General features: G+C 39.4%; 1 protein-coding gene and 1 long non-coding RNA gene across 17 annotated transcripts in view; one reads left to right on the plus strand and one right to left on the minus strand.

The window, feature by feature from the left end:
• The window catches only part of LOC119805911 (zinc finger protein 120-like), a 28,575-nt gene that overhangs the window by 13,953 nt on the left and 1,789 nt on the right, over positions 1 to 12,833 (plus strand). For 4 of the 15 annotated variants that reach the window (XM_042054413.1, XM_038317684.1, XM_038317682.1 and 1 more), the window contains 3 exons: positions 5,339 to 5,465; positions 6,166 to 6,226; positions 12,561 to 12,647. The exons of 6 other annotated variants lie outside the window; for them this stretch is intronic. In XM_042054413.1, coding sequence (XP_041910347.1) covers positions 5,432 to 5,465; positions 6,166 to 6,226; positions 12,561 to 12,647 — 182 coding nt within the window. In that variant the 5' untranslated portion in view covers positions 5,339 to 5,431. Of the gene's footprint in view, positions 1 to 5,322; positions 5,466 to 6,165; positions 6,227 to 6,937; positions 7,187 to 7,974; positions 8,183 to 12,560; positions 12,648 to 12,833 lie in introns of those variants that run through there. 5 more of the 15 variants (XM_038317680.1, XM_042054414.1, XR_005284016.1 and 2 more) reach the window with 4 other exon arrangements.
• The window catches only part of LOC119805913, a 31,543-nt gene continuing 18,944 nt past the window's right edge, over positions 235 to 12,833 (minus strand). Inside the window, exons 7-8 of one of the 2 annotated variants that reach the window (XR_006020721.1) lie at positions 2,110 to 2,257; positions 235 to 279 (exon numbers count right to left, since the gene is read on the minus strand). This is a non-coding gene — a long non-coding RNA (uncharacterized LOC119805913). Of the gene's footprint in view, positions 280 to 1,383; positions 2,258 to 12,833 lie in introns of those variants that run through there. The other variant, XR_006020720.1, reaches the window with a different exon arrangement.

The following is a 12,833-nucleotide window of genomic DNA, read 5'->3' on the forward strand; positions in this document are numbered from 1 at the left end:
TGGCGTGACAAGTTACAGCAAGACTAGGCATAAACACCTGTAAATGGAGACTACTTACTCATTTCCTGGCCACCTAGATCCAAATAACCACTCAAAAACTATATTAATTACAACACTGGTGTATTCCTAGCCAGATCTTATATCTTAAATTAACACATTTTTATTTATCTGTATATTGCCACGAGGCTGTGACTTACAAGTAAGGTTCTAGCATCCTTCTGCTTCAGCAATTACATGACATCTCTTTGACTCCTTCTTTCCTACTTGCTATATTCTGCCCTGCCATAGGCCAAAGAACTTTTTTATTAACCAGTGGTAATAAAACATATTCATAGCATACAGAGGGAAATCCTACACCAAACCCCATATCAAGCCTGGACTAGGCAAACCAGGAGGAGAAAAAGGGTCTTACGAGCAGACAAAAGAGTCAGAGACACCCTCCCCCACTCTCACTGTTAGAAGTCTCACAGATACACCAAGCTACACAACCTTAATGTATATGCAGTGGACCTAGCTAAGACCCTTGAAGTCCACATGATTGCTGCATTAGTCTCTGTGCACCCCACAAGCCCTGTTAAGGTGATTCTGTGGGGTTTGTTTTCCTGGTGTCTTTTAGGAAAATCTTTGACTAAGATGCATTTGAAAATATTTTCTGGGCTTTTGAGCTGGAATTCTTCCCCTTCGTTTCTATTATTCTTAGCTTTGATCTTTTCATAGTGTTCCAGACTTCCTGAATGTTATATTTCAGGAAACTTTATATTTAACATTTTCTTTGACTGAAATTTCCATTTCTTCTATTGTATCTGTACTGCTTGAATTTCTCTGGTCCATGTCTTGTATTCTTTTTTTTGAAGCTTGCCTTTATAATTCCCATTCACTTACCTAGATTTTCATTTCTAGAATTCCTTCAGGTTGTGTTTTTTTTTTTATTGTTTCTATTTCCATTTTCAGGACTAGAACAGATTCATTCATTTGTATCAACTTTTTTTCCTTAGCTTTCTTTAATGTATTCATTTCCTCTTTAAGGACCTCTATCATCTTCATAAAGTTGGTCTTATTGTCTTTTGCTTGTGCTTTAGTTGTGAAATATTCAGGGCTTGCTGTCATAGGATAGCGAGAATCTGGTAGTGACATATTGCCCTGGCTGTTGTTGATTGTGCTCTTACTCTGGTGTCTAGGTATCTGGGTTTGAGGTGTTTTTGGGTCTAGGTGCTGATTTCTCAATTTGTCTTTGTTGGTTGGTTGTTTTGTTCCTCAGTTTCTATCTGCTCTCTGATCTTCTGGTTTGTGTGGCCTATGATTAGACATGTGTTCCCCCTCCCAAGATAGGGAGGGGCCAGAAATCTGGCAGTAGGCATGGCTATCGTTCCATATGAGTGTCTCTGTCCAAGTTAGGGGTTGAAAAAAGCAAAGAGGGGAAGGGTCTTGAGGATAGTGTTGAAGGGACACTGAGAGAGTGTGGGAGGTCTGCAGGCAGGTGGCCTTCATGAACTTCTGGCAGACGGTGTTTCCTTTGTTCAAGCAGGGGTCTGTGTCCAAGTTGGGGGCTAGCTCACAATAATGAGGGATAGTGTATGGGGGTTACTTATTAAGGGCCTTTGGGGTCCAGCCCCAAGACCCTCTTCAGGGTTCAGATGAAATGCTACAGCAAGCGAAAGGACTTAAAATATCTGAGGGATAACATGCTGTTCCAAACATGTCTCTATTCTTCTGCCTCTATTCCAATTCTTTCCTAATTCTAATACCTCCTAGCTTCTTCTCCTCTCGCCTGAGATTTCTTCTCCTTCAGGAGGCTTGAAGCTAAAGAAAAAGTTACGTCTCATTGGTCAAAAGCACATTCTTAGAGTAAGTGATAAGGAATTGAGCCAATGACCATGGCAACAAGGTCTTAGGAGTAAGGCTGTGATCAGAGAAAGCAGGGACACAGTGCACAGTGACAAACTTTGAGACGTGGGTGTCTATTTCCAGCTAGACTTAGCACGTGAAGAATTGGCAAGCTTTTCTTAGGTGTTTTGTGTTAGCAACCTTGGTTTGGACACCTGCAACTCTGACCTTGTTGCTCTGGAATGGAAACCTATCAAGGTGCCCTAAGGGTAAGACTCCACTCACCTTTAATTTATATAAGGATTAAGCATAGTGATTCCTACTCCCAGGAAGCAATTTCTTACAAAACCTGCTGCACGTGTGGTCCAGGTATGTTAATGTCCATCCCAATTAAGAAGTCAAATTTTACAAGATCACCCTTGATGTGGCAGCCCTGGAAACAAGAAAGAATCAAAATTTAAGGTTATGGATTCTCAGTCTGTGGTTTCAGTTCAGCATTGTTGCAGGCATCTATGTTTAGGAGTGACAGAAACCCAGTATGGAGACTGTGAGAGTCCATTGCATGAAGCTGTGAGGATAAAGCCTGGGTTGCATTTTGAGACCACAAGATGTTGAAATTCCAAAGCTGTAAGATATCTGCCATGGAGGGGTAGCTGTATATATGGAATAGCAGTACACAAAAAGAGATGTATGAGAAGTTTCAGGGGTAGGGCTATCTAAGCCCTTGGAAACTGAAGCCCCATCCATCTGAGACAGAGCTACAGGATTTGATGTTCTGTCCTGTTGTGCTTCAATCTTGCCTTGGTCCAATCTTCCTTCACTATGTTCCCATTCCTCTCTTTTGCAGTGCAAATGGATATTCTTTGCCATTGTAAATTGGAAAGATGTAACTTGTTTTCTGATTTTACAACATCTCACACACAAGAGATTGCCTTGAGTGTTAGAAGATACTTTGGACATTTCAACAGTGTAGGGGCTGTTGCAGAATATGAAAATCTTTGAAGTGACTAAATGCATTTTCTTCACGGATGACCATGAACCTATAGTGACATGGGTCAGAATGCTAAAGTAAAAAATCTCCCAGATAGGATGATGTATTTGAACATGTGTTTCTCTTTGATGTGTTGCTTTGTGTTGCTTATAAAACCTTTGGTAGGAGAAGCCTTTCTGGATGAAATTCTTCATTGGGGGTATGATATGAGTGCTTATAACCCATTTCATGTTCTTTGTGTATAGTGTGTTGCAGTATCCTTCCTGTGCTGTCATGCCTTCACCACCATTACAGATTCTATTCCTAAGTTACATAAGATATAGTAGAAAAACTTGCTATTCTGTGTAAGCCTGGCTGTCCTCACAGTAGCTCTGTACACCAGGCTTGCCTTGACCTCAGAGATCCCCCTGGACTCTGGCTCCCAATTGCTAAGATTAAAAATGGGCCAACATTCTCGACTTTGTTTTTATATTATTGGGTGATGGTCCTGGAATGCAGGTTTTTGTACATGTCAAGCATATACTTGTAGTGATATTTTATTTGTATTTTAGTAAATAAAGCTTGCCTAGGGGCTGGAGAGATTGCTCAATGGTTAAGAGCATTGTCTGCTCTTCCAAAGATCCTGAGTTCAATTTCCAGCAACCACATGGTGGCTCACAACCATCTGTAATGAGGTCTGGTGCCCTCTCCTGGCCTGCAGGCATACACACAGACAGAATATTGTATACATAATAAATAAATAAATATTAAAAAAATAAAGCTTGCCTAAAGATCAGAGTGCAGAGTTAAGCCACTAGAGGTCAGGAAGTGGTGGCACACACCTTTAATCCTAGAACTCAAGCCACCCTGGACTATGTGAGATTGAATCTTTCTAAAAAGAGAAACAGAACTCACACAAAGGTGCTCCCAGCAATCAGGAATCACAGGTCTTCACTCTAGCACTAGGAAGGTGGATCAAGAGTGATATGGCTGGGCAGAAAGAAGTATATAAGGCAGGAGGAGACAAGACTTCCTTGCAGTCTGAGGTTTGATGGAAATCATTGCAGTCTGCAGTCATGCCAAGGACAGGATCATCCCTTTGTTTGTCAGAACCTTGCTAGAGGTGAGCACTCTCTAGTGACTTGGCTATGGCTGTTTTGCTTTTCTGATCTTCAGCTTCATAATATCTGGCTCTGGGTTTTTATTATTTGTGCTTCATATTCTGCTGTGCTGAGCTTCATGCATATTTTGAATTTGGAAATTTGGTAGACTCTATCATTGTTTTTCCCAGGATGGCATGTGTTCATGATATTAGTACTTCCTGAGCCTTCTGAGTCATTGGATTGCATGTGTATGACCTTCTTTCTGCCTGTTTTGTTTGTTTTTTGATACTTTTAATGGATATGAGTATTTTTCCTGTATTCATGGATATGCACCGCGTGGGTACCTCATCCTCGTAGTGGCCAAAAGATTGTCTTAGAAACCTTGAACATGGAATGATGGATAAATGTGATACCCCATGTAAATACTGGCAATTAAGCCCTATATGCAAGACCAGAAGAGCTCTTTATTATTGAGTCATCTCTGCTCTGTGTTGATTGTTTGTAATCAATATTTATTTATTTATTTATTTATTTATTTATTTATTTATTTATTTTTGGTTTTTCAAGACAGGGTTTCCCTGTAGTTTCTAGAGCCTGTCCTGGAACTAGCTCTTGTAGACCAGGCTGGCCTCGAACTCAGAGATCCGACTGCCTCTGCCTCCCGAGTGCTGGGATTAAAGGCGTGCGCCACCACAGCCCTGCTGTAATCAATATTTATATTTCATTGTCCATTTGTAACTGTTTAAACATGCAGTGCTTTTTAGTAAGATCTTAGTGACATTACACTTTAAACTGGGGCATTTCAGGTTTTGGAAAGATGAATCCCTAACACTTTGCAAGAATTTCAGCATAGATAGATAGATAGATAGATAGATAGATAGATAGATAGATAGATAGATAGATAAATAGATAGATCAATAAATAAATGTGAGCTCTGAGATCTATTTTGTTTCTATGAATGATTTTTACCCAGGAGTCCAGGTCTTAACATGTACTTCTGAACTGATGCATAGACTAGGTTGGAACACAACTCAGGGGCAGATAAACCTGCCTCTGCCTTCTGAGTGCTGGGGTTAAAGGCATGAATCAATACACTCAGATTGCCCATCTTATTTTTCATTTTTTGTAGTTAGTAATTGTTTAAATAATTTCTCTAATATGTACTTTATACTGCTGATTGTTTAATTGTCTCTTTATGTTTGTTAATAGTCATTTCTCTTGCAAGGTGATAGCCCATTCAAACAGTACAGAAATGTCAGAGGTTAACCTCCTATTTAGTTTCCTTCTAAACTTGGTAAACACATTATAATATCCTTGTCATAGAATAAGCATGGGGAGCACCAGAATTATATGACTATATTGTCAAAGAATTATACATTTACAATGTTGTCAGTATCACAACATTGTCAGTTTTGTTGTTTACATGTGTGGGATATTTTAGAATACAGTGACCTATGATGATTTACATATCGACTTCACTTGGAAAGAGTGGGCTTTGCTGAATCCTTCCCAGAAAAATCTCTACAAAGATGTGATGCTGGAGACCTACAGGAATCTTGCTACTATAGGTAAGGCTGATTTTCCTTTATGTTTCCAAATAAGGGAACAACTGTTCCTTGGTTATTAATGTTCTTCTGTAATTGGATTGAGAAAGAGGACGAATGAGGTATGTAACAGGAATTCTAATTGTTCTTAATAATAACCCAGAGACATATTGGGGTTAAAGCTGAAGATCAGAGACGTAGCAAGAGAGTTCTCACCTCTCTCAATACTCAGACTGAATAGGTAATCCTGTCCTCAGAATGACTGCAGACTGCATTGAGCTCCTGTCTCCTCCCCTTTATATTCCTCTCTAGTGCTGGGATTAAAGGCTTGTGATCCCAAGTGCTGAGATCATCTTTTATGAGCTCTGTTTCCCTTTTAGACTGGATCAGTTTTGTGTAGTTCAGGGTGGCCTTGAACTAACAGAGATCCATTTGCTTCTGTCTCCCAAGTGCTGGGATTAAAGGTGTGTACCACCACCGCCTGGCCTCTTTGGCTAACTAATATGGCTATTGATATTAACAGTGTGTAACACCACTGACTGGCCTCTATGACTGTGTCTAGCTTTGTACTCTGATCTTCAGGCAAACTTTGTTAGATCATAAACAAAATATTACTATAGAGGTGAATAAATCAGGCATGGATCTAGGGTTCACTGAAGATGGTAACTTAAATTTTACACAATTTTAAATAATAAACCATACACTTTCTTGTAATATATTTTAGGATACAGTTGGGAAGACCATAGAATTGAGGAATATTATCAGAGTTCTAGAAGACCTAAAAGGTAATTTTTTTTTCTTTTTTGAGACCTGGTTTCTCGGTAGCTTTTAAGTCTGTCCTGGAACTTACTCTTGTAGGCTAGGGTGGCCTTGAACTCACAAAGATCCACCTGTCTCTGCCTCCCGAGTGCTGGGATTAAAGGCGTGCGCCACCACCCGGCTACATAAAAGGTAATTTTTACGTGCAAGGTAATACAAATGTGCCTCTGAAGAAATTGTAATGTGTCCTGAAAGTTTTAAAGAAAAGAAACAGTGTAAATAAGCACAACTTAAAGTGTATGGATGTTTACCAAATTCTCACAAAACCATATACCTCAATTTCAGAAAGATGAATTGAGTTTGCTAGGCATTGCACTAAGGAAGAAGACAAAGAAACAATGCCTTAACAGATATCACTATTTGAATCAAAGCCCCATTATAGCTATGGTGTAGAACTGCCGATCCATTTAGTTTTGTACCACTCATGTTACAGAAGGCATACACATTGAAGAGGTGATATGTATATGTCCAAACCTTCTAATAAGCAAATGGTCCATAGTAAAGCAATGTTATTCATATGCTTGTTTTAACTTTACTAAGTGAGAGGAACAGTTAGAGTCAAGAGTCAAGGGGTGTTGTGGGGAAACCTTTAACACTATACCACATTTATGAGGAACAGAAAGTAAAACTATAAATTCAATGTGGAAACCTTTTATTTGTTATTCTTTCTTTACTAGGTATATCATATGTCACTCATGACCCACATTTGTCAACCTCTTGAGTACAAGTCCAAGGATAGATGATGTACCCCCAATGTATGCTGTTTTGTCAACATGTTTTAACAATGTTAATGTTAAAATGCTTAATAGCAGAGAATATAAGAAACAGTAAATATCTCATGTGTATCCATAGAAATATTTTCATATATCTGATAGGGAAGTACTAATGTAGGATAATCAGCAATAAATTGTACATTTCACAACACAGCTTGATGTGCTATGAATATGTATAATTTGAAGTTACATGTGTCTTTATATTCGCATCAGTTGTCCATTTGGCACTTCATCTCGAAGTACTGCATTCTAAGGATATTATCCAGAGATGCCAGATAATGTAATGGCAAGATTTAAGCATAAAAATGGCAAGATTAGCCGGGCGGTAGTGGCGCTCGCTTTTAATCCCAGCACTCGGGAGGCAGAGGCAGGCAGATCTCTGTGAGTTCGAGACCAGCCTGGTCTACAAGAGCTAGTTCCAGGACAGGCTCTAAAGCCACAGAGAAACCCTGTCTCGAAAAACCAAAAAAAAAAAAAAAAAAAAAAAATGCCAAGAATAAATAAACATTTCTGGGGTGTGTGTGTTTGTATGTGTGTGTGTTTGTGCACATGTGTGTATGTGTAATATTACGTTCTTTTAGGTCATGACAGATATGTGGAGACCATAAGACAACTTTGTGGGGTCTACTTTTCTCCTTCAAATAGTGATAAAAATGAGGTTACAAGCCTTGAACACCAAATGCATTTCCCACTGAGCCATGTCGCTGATGCTCAAGTATGACTAGTTGAAAATTTGCATCACAAAATAGTGTCTTCCTTTCAGGTTGTAAAAACATATTTTCCTCTGTGGATAGATAAAAAATAAGATAATTTGAATAATAAATCCTATTTGCAGGTGAAAATGATATCCTGCTATTTTTTTCAGTGCAATGATCTGAGTTCAATCTCTAGGAAACCCATATTACTATTAGAAATTTTTCTTTTATTTCTTCTACATTTAGGCTGCAGTATACTGATGGGGTATTGCTTTCAGCCAATGGCCTAAAGAGGCCTAACCAGTTGGGTGAGGCTTTTTTGTACCAAAAAGCCCACAGGAGCACCTGCTTGGCCTCTTCCTGCTCACCACACCTGGATGTTGGACCCCTTTCTGTTTTCTCATTGTGATCCATGAGTTTCCCTTTTAATAAAGAAAAACCTTAGTATACCCTATTCAGAGCTAGTGGGTATTATTTCTTTCGCGTCCCCCCCCCACACAATTTGATGCATTCAGCATCATCTGTCACCCAACATTGGGCCAAGTCCACATTTACCAGGAATCCCCCGCCCCCTACCATGCTACCTATTTGCCAGTCTGGGCACATTTCTCACCCACCTGTGGGCTACCTGCCACTGCTCAGGAACCTGACTTTCCCCGCTGCAGCCCGACATTGAGGGGACTTACGACTGAGGGGAAGCTTTCGGTGTCCTTATCCCAGCCACCAACTGGTGTGGGCCGTCTTTCTGTCTGTGTGTTGCTTTTGTTTGTTAATGAATAAAGAACCAGCATGACCTATAGTATCTGAGGAGGAAGGCAGGAGCATACAGAAGCTATGGAGCTACCAGAGACAGACGCTGGGAACTTTAGCTGATAAGCCACAGCTACATGGTGATATATAAAAATGGGTTAAATTAAGATATAAGTGTTACCCAATAAGAAGCTAGAGATAATGGGCCAATTTTCATTAATACATTTTCTGTGTGGTTATGTCGGGGCTGGGCAGCCGTGAACCAGCAAGCAGCCCTGCTTGCAACAACCAACTCTCTCCATGTACAGAATCTCTTTAATTGTCTGTAATAACTGCTCTTATTTTGTTAAACAAAGCATATTTGTCAGTATCTAAGTAGGCAACAGTGCATGCAAAATCTGTGCAATAACACAACAGTGTACCTTTGGCACACAGCTGCAATTGCGACACCTACTGGCTAATAAAGATTATTACACCTACTCCACTAAAATTCCTAAGGCAGGTATGTAAATTGTAAAATTTGAAAGTTATATGATGACAGACAATATTACCATTCAGGAATTTAATACCATATTGCTTACACTATGGATGATATTCTGCAAGGCTTATGTGATTTTCCTTATGCATCCATTTATTTGATTTTGTAAATTAGCTTCATTTTTCATATTATATCTTCAATAAAATGCTTTGATAACAGAGCCAACAGGCACTTTTAAAACTGATACAGTCCTTACAGACTAATAATAAACAGCTAGCTTTAAAAATTAATACTATTAAAAGGATAACATTAATTTGACAGACAAAATTCAATTCATGTCAAAGGGTGCTAAAAGAATTATCTGAATGAATTCATAGTGTTGAATTTACCAATCGGAATCTGTTAAAAAGTATGATAGGTTATTGGATAAGGTATCTCTACAGAAAGGCATGTACATGTCATCCAAATAATGTCAGGGATGAGATGTTGTCTTTACTGGACAAATTTCTTACCTTGGAATCATATGTGCCAAATAAGGACCAGAAGCCAAATAAATCAATGAGGGTACCAAAACAGTACACAGGACTGGAGATTTAGACTGTACAAAAGGTAAAATGCTGCCATTCATTTGGGCATAGATTTTTTTCCCACACAGCAGCCCTGATTAGCTGCTACCAGCTGAAATCTGGGTCGAGCTTTTTCTGTGCCTGGGGAAGCTCAGGCAGTGCCAAGGGCACAACAGGCAGGGACGTGCGGGAGACCTAGGCGGAAAAGGTTGAGGAGGTCCCGCCCAGCGCCACCACTACCGCCACGGGCAACACGCCCTCTGTCCCGAGTAGGAGGCGCCAGTCTCCCTCTGCCAACTGTCTCATGTAGCTGTTGAATAGCCAGAGACCTCCGCTGAGTACACAGTCTGTGATTTATATTTACACTAAATAACCGTTTTAATCTGAGCATATCTTTTAGCATTGAATCAGATTTAAACCAGCCACACAGCTCCAAGTGCACAGTGACCCCCTACTGGCAGGTAACAGTAATTATACCTACTTCAGCTACCTAAACCACAGGTAAGATTTTTTATGGACAATATAACCTTTCAAGGTTTCAATAGCCTCTTTACTTACACCATGTACGAGGTTTTGCAAGACTTATATAATTTCCCTCCTGCATCACTATTTCTAGAGCTAATGGGCCAAGCAGTGATTTAATTAATACAGTTTCTGTGATTATTTCTGATCTAAGCTAGCCAGGTAGCCCAGAACCAAGAAGCAGGCCCCTCCTCCAAAAAAGATTCTGATTAAATTGTTACATCTGCACCTGTGACTACCAGATCTTCAATGACAATGTCACTTATTTCTGTTTTTAATTTTGGTCTTTGTTCATTTATTGAAACGTGCCAAAATAGTTGCTTTATGGTTTCTCCTGAATTTTTTGTCCTCTCTTCTATAGCTGTTCAATTATCCAGAGCAGTATAGTTTCTTACAATAGACATTAGGTTTTTTCATTGCTTTGGGAAGGGGTTTCCTCTACGTTGGCAAGAAACTACTGAACCAGATTTGGCATAGGGGCCAAATGTCTGCAAGAGGCCCCTCATGGACTTTCCCAATGCAAAGTATTATTTTGAATATTCCTCACTGACCTACATTTATTAGTCCAATGCCTGCCCTTGCCATACCTTCTGCATAATCCAGAATGGAGGTGCATTCTGAATGGATTATTTTTAGAAAAAAAAACATTGTTTCTAGAATGCCCTGTTGACAATCTCTTTTAAAGTGACCTTGTTTGTCACAATTATAACACTTGACATTTTGATTTTTCCTCAAACCTCTGGAAATCACCTCTCCTATCCATGTAGCATCATGGTCATGAGAGTCTATATTAATTGTACTCAGATCCTTTACTGCACAGATAATGACCTTGCCTTTAATGGCCTAATTATCCATTTGCATAGAGAATTGGCATTTTTAGAAGCCAGAGATTTAATTATTATTTGTCTAGCTTCTGAATTTGGTTTCATTCTGTTTACTGTTGAAGTCAATCTTTGTAAGAAATCCATAAAGGCTTTCTTTGGGGTCTGTATAACTTTAGTAAATGACTCAATTTTATTCCTATTTCTCCAATTCTGTCCCAAGCACTCAAAGCTGCTATGTGGCATAAATCCAGAGTGCAGTCATCATATACAGTTTGCATTCTTATAGTAAGTAGTGTAGTATCCTTCTCCAAATCTTTGATCTTGGGAGATTTCCCTATCTCTAGCTTTAGTCCATTTTTCAATACCTCAGCTTCTTCTCTGAACCAGGGACTCCATTGTAATTGTGCACCAGTCTCTAAAACGCCATTAACCAAATCTTTCTGGTCACTACGGATAATTCTATTACAAATTGACCATGAGTTTAACATTTGCTTCACAAAAGGTGATGCATGCCATATGGGACTACTGCTTCCTTGAATCTCCTTAAATCTAACATTGGCACAATAGTCCAGTTAGCTGTAAGAGATTCTGCCATTTGGCAATTCCTGTAAGGTTACTGGATATATTAAGGTTGGTTGTCTGAAAAACTTAGGCTGTTCCTCTCTATTCTTATAATGTAATGCTGAAATTGGCTCTCTATTAAATTATTCTGTCTGGATTTGAATCTATGATGTTTTAATAGATTTTTCTGAATTCTATATCTTAGCACTTAGATTAATCAATTTTTTTAGTGATAAGACAATAATCATGCTGATAATGTTCACAATTGACATCACATAAATCCCATCTAAATTAGATATCCTCTAATTTAATGATTCTATTTATAAAATATCTAGCATATCACCATACAGAGACCCAAATCCCTTCATTATAATGGTTTTTCTAAATTTTAATGTGGAGGAAAAACTTTCTTTTAAATAATCCCTCCCTTTAAGAATTCCCATTTGTCTTACCAAATCTACTGATGATGTTGATGAAGATGTGAGGCTGATTGCTGCTGCATAAAACAGCAGGTCTGGCTGGATTTCAAGGAGCTACCTAGTTTGGCAGCAGCCCGAGAAGGGGGTTCAAGGAGAGCCTGCAACTGATGGTGGAGAGGGGAGGGAAGAAGAAAAGAAAGCCTAGTGGGTGGGGCTGGAGCCCCAGGTGCAGCTCAGATGGAAGCCTCACATGCAACCCTGGCCTGTACTGACAGCTATAAAGCCTCAGGCAAATGTTTTTTTTTTTTTTTGTGTGTGTGTGTGTGTGTGTGTGTATTTGTACCCCAAACATTGGGCACCAAATGTTGCATGAATAATAAAAACTCAGAGACAGAAATTGGGGTTCAACCCAAAAATCAGAAAATAAGTGTAGCCAAGCGACTAGAGAAGTCTTACCTCTACCAAGGCTGGGTGACCACAAATAAGCAGGCAGCCTCTCTCCTCTCATTTTATATTCCCTCTAGTGATGGAATTAAAGGTGTAGGCCACCACCACCTGGATTTATTTCTGCATCGATCAGGGTGGCCTTAAACTCACAGAGATCCATCTGCTTCTATCTCCCAAATCCTGGGATTAAAGTTGTGTATCACTATTACCTCTAGTGGCTTTAGCTTTGCCTCTGGCAAGTTGTGCCTCCTCTGTCTTCCCTCAGGGTCACTTTTGGGACTGAAGGTGTTGGTGAATCAGTTGCTAAAATGGAGAAATTATTTTGGACTGAGGATAATTCTGAATGGAGGAGGCAAGTGTCATCTTCATCAAAATATCTCATCCAGAGCTTTGTTCTTGCAAACCTCCATTCAATATCAGCACAGTACAATGAAAGATACAAGTGCAAGGTTTGAGAGGAAATTGGAAAATAGACCTATGTTTCATTTTAAGCTCCTGCAGTTGCTTCTAGAGAGGGCAACCTTACAGTAGTTATATA

The sequence above is a fragment of the Arvicola amphibius genome, unplaced genomic scaffold (assembly GCF_903992535.2).
Source record: "Arvicola amphibius unplaced genomic scaffold, mArvAmp1.2, whole genome shotgun sequence".
Classification (NCBI taxonomy): domain Eukaryota; kingdom Metazoa; phylum Chordata; class Mammalia; order Rodentia; family Cricetidae; genus Arvicola; species Arvicola amphibius.